The sequence below is a fragment of the Moschus berezovskii genome, chromosome 14 (genome assembly GCF_049115385.1).
Source record: "Moschus berezovskii isolate FMDL1 chromosome 14, NW_MosBer_1.0, whole genome shotgun sequence".
NCBI classification, from domain to species: domain Eukaryota; kingdom Metazoa; phylum Chordata; class Mammalia; order Artiodactyla; family Moschidae; genus Moschus; species Moschus berezovskii.
Genome location: NC_142473.1, coordinates 9,159,758 through 9,182,941, shown reverse-complemented (window position 1 = coordinate 9,182,941; position 23,184 = coordinate 9,159,758). Strand labels below are relative to the sequence as shown.

At 39.6% G+C, this 23,184-nt stretch overlaps 1 protein-coding gene across 1 annotated transcript; it reads right to left on the bottom strand.

Moving 5' to 3' along the window:
- On the bottom strand, positions 1 to 9,529 carry MMP12 (matrix metallopeptidase 12). The gene is made up of 10 exons (XM_055422366.1): positions 9,394 to 9,529; positions 8,691 to 8,938; positions 7,972 to 8,120; positions 7,379 to 7,504; positions 4,001 to 4,162; positions 3,371 to 3,494; positions 2,427 to 2,560; positions 1,897 to 2,056; positions 1,568 to 1,671; positions 1 to 702 (listed from the first exon to the last, which is right to left on the bottom strand). Exons 1-10 carry the CDS (start codon positions 9,508 to 9,510, stop codon positions 602 to 604), a joined length of 1,425 nt encoding a protein of 474 aa, XP_055278341.1. The 5' UTR covers positions 9,511 to 9,529; the 3' UTR covers positions 1 to 601.
- Between the last annotated feature and the right edge of the window lie 13,655 nt (positions 9,530 to 23,184).

Below are 23,184 nucleotides of genomic sequence, written 5' to 3'. Positions count from 1 at the left end.
TAAAAGGTTATATGTATAGTCTATGTATAGTCTGCTTTTGTTGTTGCTGTTCAGTCACCAAGCTATATCCAACACTTTGTGACCCCATGGACTGCAGCACACCAGGCTTCCCTGTTGCTCACCATCTCCCAGAGTTTGCCCAATACATGCCCATTGAGTTGCTGATGCCAGCCAACTGTCTCATCCTCTGTTGCCCTCTTCTCCTTCTGCCTTTACCCCCAAATAATTAAAACAATACCCTTGATGAAACATACAGTGGTTACAGACACTAATCATTTCTTGACTTGTTAAGCCAAAGAAATAATTTAAATTGGTCTGTTCAAGGATATTAGGAATCAAGATATTCTTTTGGCCTTTGAAGGTGTCTCTTCAAACTTAGTAGAAGTTTGAACTCAATAAAAATTGACAATGAGCATTTTCAAAATCAAAGAATCTTATATATATGATATAGTCACTTGCCTATATAGTCATTTATCTATGGTCCATAGATTTTACCTTGTGGTAACGTATCTCCATATCATGGTACTGGGCACATAGCAAGTATGTAATAAATACTTTTTAAACTGAAGTGAACTGACAAACACAATTAATTATATCATTACTAACAACCTAGCTCAGTACTGCTTTTCAGACTTTCAGTGACACGTTGGGCTAGGACATGATATTTAAGTACTTTAGATCCTTGGAAGAAATGGTAGTGTCCTAAAAATGAAAAAAAAAGAAATATTTTTAATTCTCTGATTGCATTTTAAAAAAAAGATAACCTAGATTAGACAAGATCAGATTCAAGATTATAAAGTTGGATTTCTTGGTTAGATATCCTGCCCCCATATATCTACCTATTACTAGTCTTTTCACCATAAATATCTTCATTATCTTTAATGAGAAGGTTGTTTGGTCTTTAAGACTGACTCTTAAAAATGCAAACATTTTTGAAAATTCACAATCCAGTTGGAGAATTCAGAGTGGAAGAGAGGAGAGTAGATTCAGGTAGGGTACATAGAAGTGTTGATGGGGAAATTAAATAAAACATGAGGATAGGAATACAGCCCAAAATATCTTGACCCAAAGATATCTTGCTTAGCCTGACCTTGCTGGAAGACATTCATAAACACAAATTCAAATAAATCCAAGCTTCTTTCATCCCACCCTGAGACTTAGTCTATGAGAACCCATGAAGGGTGGAAGGGACTTAAACGAAGTTAAAGAACTCAGGACATAAAAATGTATAAAAGACTCCTGCTTGCCTTGACTGCTATCCGCTCGCTTACATATACTGTGCAGCTTGACATGATGGAAATCCCAGAGATTCAGACATATAAAAGTGGCAAGAATTATCTGCTCTCTGTCTGATAGACCACCCTAGTATAAATCCATCATACTCTTTCTTCTGGCCCACCTATTCTGAGCCAAAATAAAATGTAGATTTTCTCTCTGTGGCCCTTTGGAGAACTGCAGAGTTCTTTCTCTTCCAATTTGGAACCGTTTTCTCTGACCTTGAAGACTCTATAATCCAGTATTTTATTAAGGGGTTTCCACTCTTTTCACGGTTTCCCAATCCACTTACTGTTGTAATAGAAGACTGCATCAATTTTCGGGCCAATTCCTGGGAAGTATGTAGTAATCACCTTGGGATAACCAGGGTCCATGAATTGTCTCCTTTCATCATACCTGAGCAAAGAAATAACCAGCAGAAACTGCATCAAAATAGACCAACAGTACAGAGAAAAGAATTAGGTTGAAAACAACTGTTCCAGTGCTATATTATCTTGATACCTCTTCCAGGAAAATCAGGGGCCTTTTAAAATTTAGATAGAAAAGCTGTGTTCTGAAAAATCCCATTCCCTGACTGTTTCACAAACCTTAGGGGTCAAATTATCAACCATTAAAGCTCACCTCCAAAACTTGTTACCTACAAAGAAGTAGGTCTTATAGAAAAGTGGGTTAAAAACAGCTGCATCAATTTTTTTCACTGAGGAGGGGAAGCCCAAAGAATGTATGCTCTTGGGATAGTTCAACTGTGGTTTCAAATTGTTCATCAACCAGTACTTGTCATCTGTAAAGACAAAGAGAATAGGTACATTGGAATAATACAGAAAGAGTAATAGAAATACCGACTCAGCACAAGCAACATCATTCTTATTTCATAGATTCAAAATATATTACTCCTGTTCTTAAACATGGTTTACCTTCTATGGCTCTGTATTTTTTTTCCAAAGTATTATCATCTTATATTTTATAAAATTTTGCAATAGGCTTTACATATTACCTAAGTATATTTAGCCTATTCAGGGCTATGTTTCAGAGCCCCCATTAATAAAAATCTGGAGTGCCTTTTAAAAAGTTCTTTAAATGTAGTACTATTTCCTTAATTTGTTCTCTTCCTTAGAAGTAGACTCAATAGCAAAACTAAACATTGGAATTACCTTTAAAAAGAAAAACGTGACTTCTGTCTGCAATTTCATAAGCAGCTTGAATGTGAGATGGTAGGTTTGGACCTAAAGAAGAAATTAAACTAATGCTGCTTTTTGGACTCTCAGCAAGCTTCCACCAGAAGAACCTGACAAAAAAACATTTAACACGTTAAAAGCTCTCTGTAGACTGAAGAACCATGAGGAGGGAAGGACCTGAAAGAACTTCATGTTTCTTTCCAGTAGCTTCACATTCTGTCCTATGGGCATTTGTGTAGAAGAACCACATGCAAAGGATTTTAATCACCTCCAATACTAGCAATGACCTAAACAGGCAGACTGGCATATGGAAATACCATGGAGCTTGGAACCAAGGTATCTAGGTTCTAGTCTGAGCTCACAACCCAGGCGGCAGTTCTGTAACCTAAAGGAAGTCAACTCAACCTCAAGTATCTCAGTTCCATAATCTCAATAATGGGGAATATTTGTTTTATCTATATCAAATACTGATTTTCTCCACTGCCTCACCCATCCAATACCTGGTTCAATATATGTTCTAAGACAAAAACCGTACGTCATCCTGGAATTCTCTTTTATAATCAAGAATCAAGTCTGGTACTCTGTCACAGCTTTAAGTCCAGATTTGACCATCTTAATTTAAATCTATCAGTATAATTAAAATAGTTTGACATCCTTCCTACCTGTCTTATCTGCCCCCAACCCAGATTCTTGCCACAGATCCATTTTCTAACAGCTCAGTTTTCTAGTTAAAACAAATATAATCACACTGCTCTCCTGCTTCAAGATCCTCAAGATCTCTCCATTGCCTTCAGAATCAAGTCCAACTCACAGATTTTATCTACTTCATTTTTTATATCATTTTTCACCATTCTCTCTCTCACACACAAAAATCTAGGGGATCAGCCTTTAATATTTGTTAGATATGAAAATGATCTTACCTGTCTTTAAAGAAAAAAATTTTATCTCCCACAGTAGTAACAGCATCAAAACTCATATTGGGGTCACAAGCAGCTGGATTTGTACTGCCAGGATTTGATGGAACTTGGGGTTTTTCTGGACGTCCTGAAAGGACATTTCAAGAAGTATTAGGAAAAAAAAGTCTTTCAGTTTTTAAGATGAAGAAACACTCTTTAAAACATTCAATGTTCTTAATGAAAAATACTTAAAAAGCAATTTATGTTTTCTATAACATTCACAGGAAGCATAAAACAAATATTTTTCCCCTTCCATGTGGTTGCAACATTGTGGAGAATAAAAATCTGATCACTCTGTTCTCCTGTTCTGGTTAGATTCTTTCTCTGTGCCTTCTTCAAAAGACAATGGTATGCTGGATAGAAGGAACAGATTTCAGACCAGAAGTCTCAGGTTTTGCCTCTGGCTCAGGCATTAATACACTAGGTCCCCTAGTACTCATCCATAAAATGAAGATAATATCTGTGTTGCCTCCCTCACAGAATTTTCATGGGGTTCAAAGAGAAGATAAATCTTAATGTTTATCCAAATGCAGATAGTATGAGATTATTCATGAGTATCTTTATTTGGCAAAATGGTGAAGAAATTCAACTCACCATAGAGAGACTGAATGCCATGTATGTCATCAGCAGAGAGGTGAAATATCTTGTAGTCAATATCTCTGTAGCTGGGAAACATTATGGCGCTTGTATCGCTGGAATGGCCAAGACCCAAGGAATGGCCAATCTCATGAACAGCAACTAGGAACAAGTTTGGGCCTAAGAGAGAACCAGTGAAATCTATTGGCATCTGTAGAACAATGACACATCTGACACAGTGAAAAGGGAAACTTAGAAATAACTCATTTCCCTCCTTCATAAGCAAGCTTTTTCAGCCTTGGTACTGTCGACATTATAAGACAGATCCCTCTTTGCTGTCAGGGCTGTCCTGTGAATTACAGATCTTTATAAGGCTCTCATTTTACCGTTGAATTCAAGTAGCACCACTCCCCTCTAGTTTTGACAACCAAAAAATGTTTCCACATATTTTTTTTCTTTTCTTTTTATTGGGAAATAAAGTGAAAGTGAAGTTGCTGTCGTGTCCGACTCTTTGCGACCCCATGAACTGCAGCCTGCCAGGCTCCTCCATCCATGGGATTCTCCAGGCCAGAGTACTGGAGAGGGTTGCCATTTCCTCCTTCAGGGGATCTTCCCCACCCGGGGGTTGAACCCAGGTGTCCCGCACTGCAGGCAGACTCTTTACCGTCTAAGCCACCAGGGAAATAGTTGCTTTAAAATGTTGTGTTAGTTTCCACAGTACAAAGAAGTGAACCAGCTATATGCATACATATGTCCCCTCCCTCTGGGAGCTCCTTCCCACCCCCTCATCCCAGCTGTCTCGGTCACCGCAGAGCACCAAGCTGAGCTGTCTGTTCTATACAGCAGGTTCCCACTAGCTCTCTACTTTACACGTGGTAGCCTATGCCTATGGTTAAGGACCGCTGAACTCTCAGACAAATGAAATATGTTCCATTGCCAAAACTTCCGGAATAACTCACAGCTGTGTTCATTGCTCCTAAAGAATTTTCAACTCACATGACTTTGTTCTGCTTTTCCCTTAATCAGGCTTCACTGGATATAGAAAAGTCTTTGGTAACCTTTCTTTACAAAACTCAAATCTAAATCCATATTGAGTTCCAGTATGGTACTATGAGTCACTGAGAAAAACACCACATTATATCTAATCCTTATACAACCAAAAGGAAGTCATCTTGTTCTCTATTTTCAGATGAGGATACAGTATCAGCAAGATTAAATGACAAATTAAATGCCTGAGCCAAGATTCACATCCAAATTTCTTGGCTCTAAAAATTTCTTGGGTCACCCTTTTCCTAAACATGATTCCCAATGAAATCAAAGAGACTATATTTACACTTTAGACATATTTACACTACCATATTATAGTTGTAACTGTTATTTTTTTCCCCTGTATATCCCAGAGGCTGTAACCTTTGTAGGTAAGAGACAAGGGTGTGCCCTTTCTCTCAGATTTCCTAATTCTCAGAAGATTTGAAAATTACTGATTTTTAAAAAAATCTTCATTATAGTCTAATGCCTTCATTTTGTTCTTTCTTTCTCTATGGCAAAAGGAAGCTCAGAACTGACTTCCCAGGGTCACACACCATTTAGCTACAGAGCCTGATCTTGAAATACTCTCTAGAACCCAAGATGAGCAAAGAGTTCACACCTCTCTGAGAGGATCTCTAGGAATACGGATCCTCCAAGCATTCCCTGTAACACACAGGTCCAGTAACTAATTCAGAGATGCTTTCACTTCTACCAAACAATGAGAAAGAAGAAGCAATGACTAATTCTCTCCACTCTGCATAAGACTAGGAAGAGTAAACAAAACCTTTTACAATTTGGCCTAAACTTGAATTTATCTTATTCTCAATTCCTGTACTACTTTGCACGAAAGATCACTATTGGTTCTCATCTCAAAATAATGGATTTTTGTTAGTGTTCTGTTTCCTTTTAGATTGTGTATTTCTCAATGGCAAGACTGTGCCCTTTTCATTTCTGAATCTAAGCACCCCCATCACCTAACATCCTAATAGAAACTCAGTAAAGACTGTAGGAATTGTTCAATTAATTTACTGTGTCAAAAAGAAAAAGAATTTACTGTGTCAAAATTAGTCAAGAAAAAGGATTTTAAATTAGAATTTTCATAAATAATTCAGTCTTTAGAAAGCTTAGTATTAAGCAAACTAAAATAAGGCAACATGGACAAATAGAAAGGATACATCTTGCTAAGATAAGACCTAGGAAATAAATGGTCTGGTCCCAGCTTTTTCACAAGGTAGCCTCTAACCTTTTCTCTATCTGTAAAGGTCTGTATTAAATGACTTTCCTAAGTTTCTTTAGAATTTTAAAAATTCTCCAGTCTAATCAGCACATTTCTCCTGTCAGATGAAAAGATTACAAACCCCAAATGCCTTTGGATAAAATTTGCACAAATTTAACATGTCTACTGAGGATTTGAGGCTCAGCCAGGACCTAATCATTTGTCTTTTGACAATAAAAAAGTTCTCTTCTCAATCAAAGGTTTCATAAGCCTTAGGCCATGTATCAAACTAAAACAAATAGCCTTTCTGGTCTATAAAAACATTGCCATCAATGCAAGCAGTATCAACTAGGGGTGGAGATGATGGTGCTGAGTAGAGCATACTCCTGATGAATTTCTCTTTATTTCTTTCCACATATAGTCAGTCATATAGTCTAGAATTTCCAACAGAAATATTAAGAAGGCTTCTGATGTGATGCCTTGAATTTTCCAGTGGATAGTGACTTCTCCAAATAACAGGGGATGCTCGTTACCCTCACCCCTCAACTGTCTGGGATGGATGATGAGCTTTATCCCCTCTGTAAGTACACACAAGGTATTAAATGATCAATGGGGCATTTTGAAATTTTTATCCCAGAACCACAAGTGACTACCTGACCACAAAACCTTGTGTTTCTTTATAGAGATCTCTAAATCCTCTATATCTTCATCTTTTTATGCCACTATGAATTTAGGAAATTCTCAGCATATAATGAATCATGCAAATGATCACCCTGTTCTAGGACTGTTGGCATACACAGCATTACAATCTGTATTTGTTCCAGTTTATGGATTGCACTGCCAAAAACTGATCCACTAAATAATGGCTTTTTTCTTTCCATACTATGGTTCTTAAGGTTCCTGAGTGTATACTAATAAACTATTTTATCTTCATAGATTCTTGGAAATGAACATTAAAATAATCTAGTCCAATATACTCCATTTATAGAGGGTGGAGTGGAAACAGTGTTATAATTTTATGTGTCAACATTTTAATCAGAAAAAGTTTTCCTGTCCTTATAATCCATTCTCAGAATGTGGCCTTTCAAAACCAGGATATAACTTAGAATTTGTTAGGTTTTTCTAATTCTTTGAGGGTTTTGGGAGCCTACCTTTGCGTGCTTTAGTCCAGGTTTCAGCCTCATCAAAATGTGCATCTCCTCCAAGACCAGCTCCAGGTCCAAAAGCATGGGCTAGGATTCCCCATGGGCCATCAAAAGGATAGGCATCTCTATGTTCTTATTTTTAAAAAAAGAAAAAGAAAATTAATCTATCTACACACATTTTGTGTGTGTGTGTGTGTGTGTGTGTGTAAGTGTATGCTCAGTCATGTCTGACTCTTTGTGGCCCCATGGACTGTAGCCTGCCAGGCTCCTCTGTCTGTGAAATTTTCCAGGCGAGAATACTGGAGAGGGTTGCCATTTCCTACTCCAGGGGATCTTCCTGACCCAGGGATTGTACTCCCATTTCTTGCATCTCCTGTATTGGCAAGAATATTCTTTACTACTGTGCCACCAACTCGATGGACATGAGTTTGAATGAACTCTGGGAGTTGATGATGGACAGGGAGGCCTGGCATGCTGTGATTCATGGGGTCACAAAGAGTCGGACACGACTGAGCAACTGAAATGAACTGAACTGAACTGAACTGTGCCACCTGGGTCACGCCAAATGAGACAGATGACGTTAAGTCCAAGTTCTCTACCTCGAAATGCAAATTGTATCATGATGTCAGCCTCGTTTTCATGAATCCTTCTGAATTTCAGGGGGGTCACATCACTCCATACTTGAAAAGCTTTTTGGAAGGCATGGTCAACATCCTCAGGCTTCAAGTCAGGGGTGTAATTGTTGATTCTTTACCAGAAGAACAAAAGAAGAAAATACATGGAAACCATGTGTTCATTTTGATTACAATACTTCATTTCTGCTAGCATCATTCAAGAATGAATCATTCTGTAAATCAGTAATTCAGATGAGAAAAACCTGCTTCATCTACAGAAATATTTATCCTTGGGCACCTTACTACTTAAACAGAATCTAACTTGATTTCTACTCACTTATGATTTACAGGTCACCATTATGAAGGATTTACATTTGTAGAGGCTCATGCCTTTTACCCCTGCTCCCAGACTTCTTCATTTATCCATCTAAATAGTCTATAAAACTTTCTTTTGCTTCTTTTTAGATCCAGCTTCATTTTTCTTTTACTTATGGCTTTCCTACTCTGTTCTGGACTTGCAAGCCCAACAATTCCATTGAGGGAATGGTTTTCCCTTCTAGAGACACTATTTTAACACAGGGATAGTGTTAATAATTGAGGGATGCTTCCTACCTACTTCCAGATTTAGAGCTTTATCTAACTAGCTCAAGTTTCTATAACACAGAGCTAGGGGAAAGTAGAGAAATACTTGGCTATGATGTTACCTGTAGGTGATAAGACGCTTCTTCCAGACCAGCCGCCCTGGAAATAGTTTGAAATTTTCAACATCTGGCACTCCACATCGAGGTCTGTGCATCATGTCCAGAGTAGATGTGTCCAGTTGCCCAGTCACTTTTAGACCAAAGAATTGCTGCATTTCCTGAATTTTATTCTCCATGATGTTCCTATTGACTTTCATTTTTGTCATTGGAGTTGTTTCCATCTTGAGACCATAAAAGTTTGCCAAATATCTCTGGGAAAAAAAATACATTTATTGATACATCATTTTATGTGGAAAGGTTTCTGTTGGAGCTCTGTATTTATAACTCATCTGCACACAGATGCCTTTTTAAGGCAAGGGTTTTGGCCATTTTGTAGTGTTACTCAGTTTTTCTGAATCTCTCACATATATGGATGTTATGAAACTTTTGTTTGATTTTCTCTTGTTAATCTGTCTCGTGTCAATTTAATTTTTAGACCAGCCAGAAGAATCTAGAAAAGAAGAAGAAAATTTTTTTCTTCCCAGACACTTTTTTCTTACATTCCTCTTCAGCAATAAATAAAAATAAGACGACAACAAAACAGTGCTAAAATCCAATAGCTCCTTAAAACAGTTTTCAACTAGTACTTTCAGCATAAAACAGGTCAGTGAAATAAATCTTAAAGAAAAAAATCAGGCTATATATATTCTATAGTGCCAATTCTTACTTGAGCGAATGCCACGTCATTTTCTTCAGGGCTTGGATAGTTAGTCAGTGGGGCAGCTCCAGAAGCAGCAACCTGCAGAGCTAGTATCAACAGAAGAAACTTCATTCTACACTTCATCTGAACAGCTTAACCCAATTTATCCTGTTCCTTTCCAATGCAAGTTCCTTAAATGTGTCTCTTTATATAGCCCTTAGGCCAGGCTCTATGAATACGAAATTCTTTGTGTGACTCACAGTTGATATCATCCTTTGATTTATCTCAAAAATAAATATGACTTTATTCTAGGACCAGCAATGGGTCAATTAATATCTAACACATCCATGGGTCAATTGACATAAGAGTCATCTCTCACTCAGACAATTCAGAGTACATTTCTTAAAAGTAAATAAGCTCCAACTTCCATCCACCTTATAAAATAAGTCATTATATAAGAAATAATAAGCACCTAAAATATTAAAATAACTTAAAAATGCATTTTTAGGGAGTTCTGAACTTTCACTATAATACTTTCCTCATATTCTTTAGAGGTGAAATAATCTTTTTTTTTAAAAAAAAAAAATAAATCTAAAACCTTAGATAAATAAAATTCCTTTGCTAGATTAGAATACCCTGTAAGCTGAAGCTAGATCCCTAGAGACCTGGTGTAGAGATTCCACATTTAGAAAGGAAAAGTTTATAACATCATGATGTTTTGATATTTGTTCTCTGTATCGTACAGACTCAGATCTTACTTCTATAACTTGAGATTTTTAGGCTTCTAATTCCAGCTCTGTAACTGAGGAGAGAGATTCCAGGGGCAAATTTCCTCACATGCTTCACGTTGGCAGCATGAAGATCAACACTTCAACTTTGGGAGGCAGCAAAAGTTTGCCTCTGGAATCTCTCAATCTCCCCATCAACTCAACCTCCTCCCTCCTTGACTTAATTGTCCCATTAACTGCCTTTCAGTCAGTAGGGAATGTTTGAAGACTGAAAGAGTCTTCAAATTCCTTGAAGACTCAAGGAATAAATTCCAAAGGGAGAAGTGCAAGCAATGGGATTGCCTCCTTATTCTATGTGAAGAGTTTTGGGGAGTGGAGAGTGCACTGAGAAATGGAATATTTCCTGCCTTATCAGTAGACAAGGGTGTCACAGTCATCAGTGATTGCAGCCCCCCTTTGTGATCTGGTGAGCTCTAAGGTCACTCAGGAAGAAGTAGGATATTTGTGATCTAGCAGCCATCAGACTGCAGCCACTCCCTACAGTGAGCCCCAAGGAGCTCAGGATGTGAAAAACACAGGATCGTGGCCCAGGACAGCTGAGATGCCTATAAGAGGAATGAGTTTAGTGAGCCCAGACTCTTGTATCTTTACAGACATAGACAAGCATTAATTTCCTCAGCTTGGTATATCTGATTTTCTTTAATTAGCAATGATTTTCTGATGCTCAGACTACCTGCCCTTTGTTGCAAACCTTCTATGTAATCTGGCTCCTTCCCTCACTTCCGTGGACCAGTTCTCTCAGGATCACTTGAGATGCTGTCTTCCAGGCTTGAACGCCTAAAAATTCCTGCCAAATGAAACTTAACTCTCAACTTTTAGGTTGTGACTATTTTTTAAGTTGACAGCACAAAACTGTGTGCTGTGATTCAGTCACTGCTCTGACCCGCCTTCAAGGCCTAGGGCAACGCTGGCTGCTCCCTAGGATTTCCCTGAGGCTATGGCTCCAGGTGAATGATTTCCTTCTTAAGAAAAGATTTCCTTCTTAAGGGGGTCCTCTATACTGTACCTGGTATCTACTTTCAAACTCTGCCTTTCTCAAGCTCTGTGATTTAATCTCTGGGACTTCCTGGTGTTTTTTTTTTTTTTTGGTTATGCCATGTGGCTTGGGGGATCCTAATTCCCCAATTAGGGATCAAACCCAGCACCCAGCAGTATAAGGGAAGATTTCTAACCTCTGGGCCACCTGGGAATTCCCTCAGGCATTTCATTTGAAAATGAGGATGATAACTTGTGCTTTCTTATGCTTTTGTGATGATTAAATGAGACAATGTTTAATAAATACAATACATACTACAGGCACTCATTAATATTCATTCTTTTCCCCTTGGCCTCAAAGAACATCATTCATTGTAAGTTTGCAGTCAGACTTTGGCTCTAGGATTCATGAAGAGGAAGATAACACAGAAGAATTGTAAAATAATCTTTTCTGATGTTGAATTTAACTAGAGAATTATAAGAGGAGCCTGTTAGGCTATAAATCAAGAAAAATGGGATTTATTAGAAAACATGGCAGCGTTTATTTCTCCACCAGCAGAACATTACCCAGCATGGGCAGGGACAGTCAGTGTGTCCGTGACTGCACTTCTGGTGCGCAAACCATCCTGGAAGTTAGTAGGTGCTCAATAAACATGTGTGAAGGAATCTAGCTGGAGAACAGTGTCTAAAGATATGAGTAGTAAATTTCCTTCATGGGAGCAATCATTACATAAGAGGATATGCTCCTAAACTTCTCTGAAAGCATAAACTGGTCTCATCCACAGCAAGAAGGAATCCAGTTCTGGGAAGGCTTTTGAGAAGTCAAGAAATGTAGGATGTAAGATGCATGGTTAAAATTACCTAAGATACAAAGGAAGTGAAAGAACATTCTCACTAAAAGTTTGCTAAAAACAGAAACTCACACCCCAATTTCAATGGTCTCTGGATCTTTGCTCATCAAATGTCACAGATGGGTAATCTGGACCCCTTGGGCAACCAGAGAATGTTGCTGCCAGTGTTGTTAACTGAGAGTCTGGGGTCAAGTTGATCTGCTTTAGAATCTTGGCTCCATCATTTTATGACCTTGTGCAACCACTTCTGTCCCTTGAAGATTTAACTTCTTCATTTGTAAAATTGGACCAATAATATTATCTATCTCTAGAGTTGTTGTAAGAATTACTTTAAATTATAGGGGAAATTTTTTAGCTTAATGCCAAACAGAAGACTCAGTAATTTCATGCCTCCCTTCTTTTACTGTACTCTTATGTAAGACATTTAAAAAAGACTGGTAATGAAAGGGAGATTAACTACATATCCTGACTAATCTTCTGTGGTATTTAGAAGGAGCTACAATAAGACTGAGTTTCCCAGGTGGCACAGTGGTAAAGAATCTGTCTGCCAATGCAGGAGATGCAAGAGACTCAAATTTGATCCCTGGGTCTGGAAGATCCCCTGGAGGAGGAAATGGCAACCCACTCCAGTATTCTTGCTGGAAAATTCCACAGACAAACAGACCATGGGGTCCAAAGAGTTGGACACAATACATGCACACGTACGATTATGATCGAGGCACAGGCTGAAAGCTGAGCATGCCAACAGAGACATGGCTTCCAGAGGACACACCAAGTGAAGAGACAGTCAAGGAGTCACTGGCGATGCTTCACGTGAAAAGCACATATCCATGAAAATGCAGAAAGTAGCCAAGGCCAGAGGCCCTCACAAGGACTTGCACTAAGAGCTGCACAAAAGCTCCCCAAAGTATCCAGAGCTCTATCATATTGTTTCCTTCTTGGCAAACACCAGGACATTTTAAGGTACATTCCTGATTCAATCACCTTCAGTTAGCTGTTGTTATCCCTGAAGATACAGAGGCAAATCAAAGCAGGGTCATCAGCAAGAGACCAAGACAGAGAAATGCTCCCAAAATATACAAGAAATCTCCCCAAAATATACAAGAAATCTCCTTATGGATAACTTGCTACTGCCAACACTGTAACAATGATACGATAATAGCTCAATTTAAATATATATATCTGGCTGTGCCGTGGCTTAGTTGCAGCACTCAGGATCTCTGATCATCATTGGGACATGTAGGACCTAGTTCCCTGACCAGAGGTCAAACTTGGGCCTCTTGAATTGGGAACACAGATTTTTTGGCCACTGGACCACCAGGGAAGTCCCCTATATGCCCTCAGTTTTTTCAGCTAACTTCCCCTTTGGCATCGGAGGGCCCAGAAGCAGCAGACAGTCCCGGGCATGTTGCAGGTGAACCTGGATCCCTGGGGCAGCGGCAACTCTGTCTGCTCTCTGGAGACTCTTTCTGCACACTTCCTTCCTCCCTTTGCCTGGCATTGTCCTGTTGCTAAGCTGCCTTTACTGCCAAGGCTCCCAGGAATTGGCCCAGAGCATCTCTCAAAAGCATAATGTTTAGAGTCACCCTACTCAGTTGTGTGGACTTAGACAAGTTCACTTTTCCCTGCTTCATTTTCTTTATATGTAAAATGGGACTAGTATTGAAGTTTTATAAAGAATAAATGACATAATCTGTTTAACCTCTACTTTTCCACGATGAGACCTCCGTAAATGTTCATTCCTTGCCTTCTTCTTTTACCACTGTCTCTGTTGGTATGCCTTGGTTGGGTTAGACCAGCTAACTTTTTCCATATAAGAGAAAAGTGAATCTAAATAGTAGTGTTCAATTACAAGTGCTTCTACATCCAGCAAGGAAGCGTAAACAAGGGGGTGATATGCTGGTGTTGATGGTGGAGATGGCTCACAGAGTCTTCTCTCAATTTCCAGAAGCAACTGGAACTCAACCTCACATGGAACTGCTACTTGACTGTCCATAAGGCAGAGTGTCACAGTAACTGGTTAGAAAGCCCATTGCCTTTCAAACTAGTTCTCAGCCCCAAACTGTGTCAGTGGGTTCCCTGAGCCCACAGCATTCCCCACCCCCCCAAGGGAGATGGGACAGGACACTGGTGAAAAACATGGTATGTGTAGGGCTCGGGAGTGACATCGATTGCCCTGCCTGCAGCCCAGAGGAGCAGAGGCAGGAAATAGGCAGGTAAAAAGGACGGTGGTTTCTTTCCCTGTCCCTTTTCTTCCCCCAGCAAATAGCTGTAATCTAAGACAAAAGTGCAGCAGGAAGCAGAGATCCCATGTGTTCATCCGAGGTAGATGCATGATGATACACACGTATGTATGCATGGTACATAGTTTATTTTATGTCTTTCCAACATCAAATCACCTCAGTTTAGAGATAATGACTCAGATAACTCTGTGCTGTTTTGACTTTGAAGTCGGGTTTAATTGAAAGAACAAGGTTTTGGAAACAGGCTATGTTACCTGTATTATCTATGAACTGTGTGGCTTTGGGCAAGATAGTTCAGTGTCCTTATCCGTAAGAGACCAATTAGAGGTTCAAATCAGATGCTGCATGAAACTGCTCAGCACTGTGCCTGGTTCTCTCTTTTTGGTGACATCTAGAGCAGTGTTTCTCAACATTGCTTTCATTATTGCCATCCAAAAAAGAAGCATATTAGACTGCGCCCATGAAATTTCAATATCAGAGATATTATATATATCTGTTTATGTACCATATGCATATCTATATTTTATACATTAAAAAGTGAGACGTTTTTGTCCCCAGTGACCAATTTCCACCCACTCGGGGTTGATATCACCACACTGAGTAGATATGTCCTCTGGAAGTGTATATTCTACATAGCTGGGTCAGCAAATGGCCCATGACACCAGTTCTGCCTGGTGTGACTTGGCATCTCACCAGATGGGTGACAAAAACCATCCTGGAAGATATGCATAAAGCCAAGAGATCTCATTTCAGAGACACTCTTCAGAACACAGAACTCGTTAGATTATAAAGGTAAGCCTGCTGAATTTGTGTCAGTGAAAAGCAGTGACATTCTCACAAAGGACTGACCAAATGCGTTTGTGGATTAGCTCAACTCAGAGAAAACAGACCAATGGCTAGAAAGATGAGAACAAATCAGAGAGGATATAAACAGCTCTTTTCAAGAGTTGAGGCAACAGAATTTTTAAATCACTAAATTGTTTTTTTCCTTTATTTCTCTCCTTCCCTTCAGTTCAGTTCTGACTCTTTGTGACCCCATGAATCACAGCACGCCAGGCCTCCCTGTCCATCACCAACTCTTGGAGTTCACTCAAACTCATGTCCATCGAGTTGGTGATGCCATCCAGCCATCTCATTCTCTGTCGTCCCCTTCTTCTCCTGTCCCCAATCCCTCCCAGCATCAGCGTCTTTTCCAGTGAGTCAACTCTTCGCATGAGGTGGCCAAAGTATTGCAGTTTCAGCTTTAGCATCAGTCCTTCCAATGAACACCCAGGATTGATCTCCTTTAGAATGGACTGGTTGGATCTCCTTGCAGTCCAAGGGACTCTCAAGAGTCTTCTCCAGCACCACAGTTCAAAAGCATCAATTCTTCGGCAATCAGCTTTCTTCACAGTCCAACTCTCACATCCATACATGACCACTGGATAAACCATAGCCTTGACTAGATGGACCTTTGCTGGCAAAGTAATGTCTCTGCTTTTTAATATGCTATGTAGGTTGGTCATAACTTTCCTTCTAAGGAGTAAGCGTCTTTTAAGTTCATGTCTGCAATCACCATCTACAGTGATTTTGGAGCCCAGAAAAATAAAGTCTGACACTGTTTCCACTGTTTCCCCATATATTTCCCATGAAGTGATGGGACCAGATGCCATGATCCTAGTTTTCTGAATGTTGAGCTTTAAGACAACTTTTTCACTCTCCTCTTTCACTTTCATCAAGAGGCTTTTGAGTTCCTCTTCACTTTCTGCCATAAGGGTGGTGTCATCTGCATATCTGAGGTTATTGATATTTCTCCCAGCAATCTTGATTCCAGCTTGTGCTTCTTCCAGCCCAGCGTTTCTCTTGATGTACTCTGCATGCACCACTCAAGTCACTAGCCAGCTGTTTCTTGCCTCAACATTCATAATCCTGAATAATTATTCACATTCTGACATCTTTCCTAGAGCCTAAATCACTAAAATGGCTATGCTTTGAGCAGAGAGGGGTTTTTCCTAAACTGGGAGCAATGGGAGAATCTACGGGTTCTAGGTGCCTTGAAGATCTGGGCTGCACTTCACAGCACCCCTCCAAGGACATGATGGGTTTCATCTGATACAGCTGCACTAAGATTCATACAAGGTGCACACAGGCCACCTAACACGGGCCTTCCTACATAGAGGCTGTGCTGTATTGCTGCCATTGCTGTTACTTTTTGTGTTTAATTTTCTAAAAGGTTTGTCTCACTTTTCCACAAAGTGTTTAAATTTTATGTTTTAGATATCATTGTGGATTCTCCTTGAGACTGAAAAAACACAAAGAGATGGTATTACTAGACAATCAGTCTATAGGTGTGTATGCGTGCTCAGCCATGTCCAACTCTTTATGACCCCGTGGACTGTAGCCTGTCAGTTTCCTCTGTCCATGGAATTCTCCAGGCAAGAAGACTAGAGTGGGTTGCTGTGCCCTCCTCCAGGGGATCTTTCCGACCCATGTCTCCTGCAACTCCCGCATTGTAGGCAGATTATTTACTACTGAGTCACCGGGGAAGCCCATGGAACTGAGAACAGGCAATAGGCCAAGAGTACAGGTAATAATCTGGGTGTGTGATTGGCACCTGAGCATTCTTTGTCTGACCATGCCAGCTGTCAGGGAGTTTGTCACACAGGGCCCAGTCCACAAGGGGCCTTTGTCATCTCAGCCTAGTTGCTTTACTGGTATCCTTACTGCCTATGCAGCAAACTTCTTTGCTTTCTTAAAGTATTTTGGGGAATAAGCTTTCTGGATCTTATGGGATGCCTCTTTGGTTTATGGTTATGATTTTGGACTCACGCAGTAGTGAGTGATAGCTTGCGGTGAGCAGCAGCTAGAAGCAAAATGTTAGTTCCCTGACTGGGAATCAAACCCTGGTCACCCGGGAGAAAACCAGAAATCCTAACCACTAGACTGCAGGGAGCCAGCAGCTAGAGTCTAAATACCCAGTCCTTGTCTGTCTTGGAAAGAAAAATCTGACAAGGAGGCAGAAAGTGTAGAGGAAAGCAGAGTAAATGCTGAAAGACACATGGGCAAACTCAGCGAGAGGTACACCTTCTGGAAGTTTAAATCACTTACAAGGGGGAAGTCTCCAGGTCTTTATCTTCCCTCTGGCCAATTATCCTGCTTTGCCCCCATGGATAATCTGTCTTAGGACCTTCCCTGGAGCTCATGCACCCCTCAGCCAAGATAGATTTCAGTGCAAGGGCATCTGGTGGGAAGTGATGGCAGGACATGGTCTAGCAGCCATTGCCTTTTGATCCCAGAGGAGCCTTTCTGTACGTGTGCAGTGTCTCCTTTGCCCCAAGGAGAGCATACGTGTGACCTCTTGATCGTTCATGCAGAGTTTGGCCCCTTTTTGTCCCTGCCATGACTATTATCTTAAAGTGTCCACAGGAGATAAAGTCTGTCTACTGTTTACCCTGTTCCTGTTCTTATTTCTCTCTTGAAGTGTAAACTGGAGGCTGGCTATATGTGCCTAAACTGGAGCCCACCAATTTCCTGCCTCAGAGAAGCCATAAAAAGCCTTATTGGTTTAAATTGATATTAAGATCCTGCTCTTTGATAACCAGATGATAGATTCTCTGAATTGGAAAAACTTCAAAACTGGTAAATTTTTAGGCAGTTTTCATCATAAACAACTGTCTTATTTGCACATATGGAAAGATCAAATTGAAAAGGTGGATACAAAAAATATAATGGCTAATCTTGAGAAATTTCTTAAAAGTCTAATTGAATTTTTGGTTTTAGCTTCAGCTCATGGACCTTACAGGTACTAATGACATTAAGTTAATTAAGAAGATAATGGGACAAAGCTGATGGGAAATCAAGGGACTCTTCCCAGCAAAGTGGAAAGTTTTAAAAGGTTATTAAGAAATAAGGTAAATAAAACAAATACTAAAAGAGGTGGCACAAAAAGAAGAATCAGAAAGGAAAGGGTCATGGGGCACTTCCCAGCAGGGTGGCAGTCTTTAAATGGCTATTAAGAAATGGGATGACTATAATGGACATTGGTGGGCTTAAAATAAAGGTTTTAATATAGCACTCTCCAAGGTTAGGTAGGTCAAAACGATCCCTTATTTGTCCCTGAAACATTTAAAGGCCCCAAACAAGTTCACTTTTTCTACCCCAATTTGGAGAAATTTTAGAAGCTGAAAGTCAAAAATTACAACGAAATTACAATTTCAATTGCTTGGAGGCAATACCTAGGCCAATTAACCAAGTTAAAGATTGAATTAAGGACAGAGGTTCATGACATTGTACAGGATGTAGTGATCAAGACAATCCCCAAGAAAAAGAAATTCAAAAAGACAAAATGGTTGTCTGAGGAGGCTTTACAAATAGCTGAAAAAAGAAGAAAACCTGAAGGCAAAGGAGAAAAGGAAAGATATACCCATCTGAATGCAGAGTTCCAAAGAATAGAAAGGAGAGATAAGAAAGCCTTCCTCAGTGATCAATGCAAACAAATAGAGGAAAACAACGGAATGGGAAAGACTAGAGATCTCTTTAAGAAAATTAGAGATACAAGGGAATATTTCATGCAAAGATGGGCTCAATAAAGGACAGAAATGGTATAGACCTCACAGAAATAGAAGATATTAAGGAAAGGTGGCAAGAATACACAGAAGAACTGTACAAAAAAGATCTTCACGACCCAGATAATCATGATGGTGTGATCACTCACCTAGAGCCAGACATCCTGGAGACCAAAGTCTTAGGAAACATCACTACAAACAAAACTAGTGAAGGTGATAGAATTCCAGCTGAGCTATTTCAAGTCCTAAAAGGTGGTGCTGTTAAAGTGCTGCACTCAATATGCCAGCAAACTTGGAAAACTCAGCAGCAGCCGTAGGACTGGAAAAGGTGAGTTTTTCTTCTAATCCCAAAGAAAGACAATACCAAAGAATTCTCAGACTACCACACAGTTGCACTCATCTCACATGCTATCAAAGTAATGCTCAAAATGCTCCAAGCTAGGCTTCAACAGTATATGAACCTAGAACTTCCAGATGTTCAAGATGGATTTGGAAAGGGCAGAGGAACCAGAGATCAAATTGCCAATATCTGTTGGATCATAGAAAAAGCAAGAGAGTTCCAGAAAAACATATACTTTATTGAATATACCAAAACTTTTGACTATGTGGATCACAACAAACTGTGGGAAATTCTTCAAGAGATGGAAATACCAGACCACCTTATCTGTCCCCTGAGAAATCTGTATGCAGGTCAAGAAGCAACAGTTAGAACCAGACACGGAACAATCGACTGGTTCCAAATTGGGAAAGGAGTACATCAAGGCTGCATACTGTCACCCTGCTTATTTAAATTATGCGGAGTACATCATGCAAAATGCCAGGCTGGATTAAGCACAAGCTGGAATCAAGATTGCCGGGAGAAATATCAATAATCTCAGATATGTAGATGACACCACCCTTATGGCAGAAAGCAAAGAGGAACTGAAGAGCCCCTTGATGAAAGTGAAAGGGGAGAGTGAAAAAGCTGGCTTAAAACTCAACATTCAAAAAACAAAATCATGGCATCCAGGCCCATCACTTGGTGGCAAATAGATGGGGAAACAGTGAAAACAGTGACAGACTTAATTTTCTTGGACTCCAAAATCATTGCAGATGGTGACTGTGGCCATGAAATTAAAAGACGCTTGCTCCTTGGAAGAAAATTTATGACCAACTAAGACAGCATATTAAAAATCAGAGACATTACTTTTCCAACAAAGGTCTGTCTAGTCAAAGTTATGATTTTTCCAGTAGTCATGTATGGATGTGAGAGTTGGACCATAAAGAAGGCTGGGTGCTGAAGAATTGATGCTTTTGAACTGCGGTGTTGGAGAAGACTCTTGAGAGTCTCTTGGACTGAAAGGAGATCAAACCAGTCAATCCTTAAGGAAATCCTTAAGTCCTGAGTATTCACTGGAAGGACTGATGCTGAAGCTGAAGCTGCAGCTCCAATACTTTAGCCACCTGATGCAAAGAACTGACTCACTGCAAAATACCCTGATGTTGGGAAAGAATGAAGGCAGGAGAAGGGACTGACAGATGATGAGATGGTTGGATGGCATCACCAAGTTGATAGGCATGAGTTTGAGCAAGCTCCAGGTGTTGGTGATGGACAGGGAGGCCTGGCATGCTGCAGTCCATGGGTCGCAAAGAGTGGGACACAACTGAGCGAGTAAACTGAACTGAAGGGAAAGATTGACAAAAGGGCCTGGGTCCCTTGAACTGACCTCTTCGCTGGGGCCCAAGGCTTTTTACATAGGTGCTTCCCTGGTGACTTAGATGGTGGAGAGGTTTTAAGAACTCCTTGATGTGGGAACCTTATAAGTTTTAGTACCAAAATCTGTTGGTGGAACTCTGACTTAAGCTACCGTTAAGAAAAAGTAAAACTGAAAGGTTGCTAGAATTACAAAGGCAGAAATTCATGAGCAGATGTTATGTGAAAGGTAAGTCAGTGTTGCCTGATTGTCTTGTGGGAATGGAGATCATGTCTAGCTGGGAGCACTTCTACTCAGAACTGCAAGACTGAGATTTGCTGATAGGGGCCTAGTAGAGGCTATGGTTAAACATATAAGAGTTGATGGAATTGATGGTGACTGTAGGAAAATTGGTGAATTTGAATGGGCATTATATAAGTGCTTACATCTCTTTTGCCTGGTTGTATGGTGGGGATGGATACTGTGTCTCACCAGGGAACTTTCCCCAGCCTGATATTGTAAAGCAGGGGGTGTAATCTTCCTCTTGGGCAATATTAATTGAACATGCTAAAGGAAACTATCAGTGTTGCTTGAGCCCACAGTGTGAAGTGGAAGCCAGAAGCTAATGTTGAATATAAGCAACCATCTTTACCTAGCAGAGCTCTACAAAATCAAAAATGTAAACACAGCCCACACTGCCTGAGACTGAGCCTGGTTAGTTTGATCAACAGAACCTGAACATCCCTCCCAAAAGAAAAAAGAAAACACTAATGAAGAGGAAAGGGGGCTTTTAAAATACAAATGCTAAAAAGGTTCTCTTGTCCAAATTCTAAATCAACGCTTCCTTAAGATCATTTGTCAAGGAGAAATATACATCTTAAAAGTATTCTCTGCAAATAATAAGACTTTAGCAATCTAAGTAAACTTAATTTATTCCGATTATTACTCACAAACTAGTAATTTTTGTATTGCACCTGATTTTTGGGAAAAGTTTTTAAGTAATAACTAAGAGTCTGTTTCTGTCTGTATGTGTGAATCTGTTATAGATATGGTAATTTTATGCCTCTGAATAGCAATGCCAAAATTAATTTTTTAAAAAACTCTAACTGGCTAAAACAACCAAGATAAAATAAAATTCTCAAAAATATAAACAAATATCCAAAATTTTCAGGCTCACATGATCTAGAATTATTCTTTAATAGATAAACACTTGATTTAATTAAAATAAGCAGATCTTTAAATTTATAAACATTAATATAAAACTGTTATTTTACCTAAAATTATATAAGCCCATATTATCTCTCTTGCAAAATTCGTTGGCAAGATGAATAGCTTGGGATGGTGACTGACTTTGCCTAATATTTCATGAAATTTTCATGACTGATCTAAACATAATTGTTGGGAACGAGTGATTTAGATAGACTTAAATGGAATAGGACTTTTTGATAACTTAAAACATTAAAGTTTTGCTGAGTAAGGTAGGTTAAATGATGGGAATTCATTGAATGGCTAGATAATTTCCAAATAAGGTAAAATATATTAATTGCTAAGCAAAGTTTATTTATCTATTTTTATCTTATTACAGAAAATCTGAAGATGTTTGGATCTTACAGTAAACATGTTTTAAACCATATTGAAAAAATATATGTGCTGAGGAAATGTACATTCCTAGAAATTATGAAATATATTCCTAAGTTTGCTAATAAAAATACTGGTATAGCAAACAGTTCACAATTGTCTTAGCTTTCACTAGAAATTAAGCTTTCTAAGGGTTCAGTTCAGTTCAGTTCAGTTCTTTGCGACCCCATGAACCACAGCACACCAGGCCTCCCTGTCTATCACCAACTCCTGTAGTTCACTCAAACTCATGTCCATTGAGTTGGTGATGCCATCCAGCCATCTCATACTCTGTCGTCCCCGTCTCCTCCTACCCGCAATCCCTCCAAGCATCAGACTCTTTTCCAGTGAGTCAATTAGTTGCATGAGGTGGCCAAAGTATTGCAGTTTCAGCTTTAGCATCAGTCCTTCCACTGAACACCCAGGAGTGATCTCCTTTAGAATGGACTGGTTGGATCTCCTTGCAGTCCAAGGGACTCTCAAGAGTCTTCTCCAGCACCACAGTTCAAAAGCATCAATTCTTCGGTGATCAGCTTTCTTCACAGTCCAACTCTCACATCCATACATGACCACTGGATAAACCATAGCCTTGACTAGACGGACCTTGGGTGGCAAAGTAATGTCTCTGCTTTTAAATATGCTATCTAGGTTGGTCATAACTTTCCTTCCAAGGAGTAAGCGTCTTTTAATTTCATGGCTGCAATCAGTATCCACAGTGATTTTGGAGCCCCAAAAAATAAACTCTGACACTGTTTCCACTGTTTCCCCATCTATTTCCCATGAAGTGATGGGACCAGATGCCATGATCTTAGTTTTCTGAATGTTGAGCTTCAAGTCAACATTTTCACTCTCCTCTTTCACTTTCATCAAGAGGCTTTTGAGTTCCTCTTCACTTTCTGCCATAAGGGTGGTGTCATCTGCATATCTGAGGTTATTGATATTTCTCCCGACAATCTTGATTCCAGCTTGTGCTTCTTCCATTCCAGTGTTTCTCATGATGTACTCTGCATAAAAGTTAAATAAGCAGGGTGACAATATACAACCTTGAAGTACTCCTTTTCCTATTTGGAACCAGTCTGTTGTTCCATGACCAGTTCTAACTGTTGCTTCCTGACCTGCATACAGGT

Coding starts and splice junctions, on each gene's coding strand:
- MMP12 (XM_055422366.1), bottom strand. CDS start 9,510: ATGAAGTGTAGAATGAAGTTTCTTCTGTTGATACTAGCTCTGCAGGTT. Junction 8,121..8,690: donor AAGCGTCTTATCACCTACAG/GTAACATCATAG, acceptor CTTCTGGTAAAG/AATCAACAATTACACCCCTG. Junction 3,495..4,000: donor TGGCATTCAGTCTCTCTATG/GTGAGTTGAATT, acceptor ATGTCCTTTCAG/GACGTCCAGAAAAACCCCAA.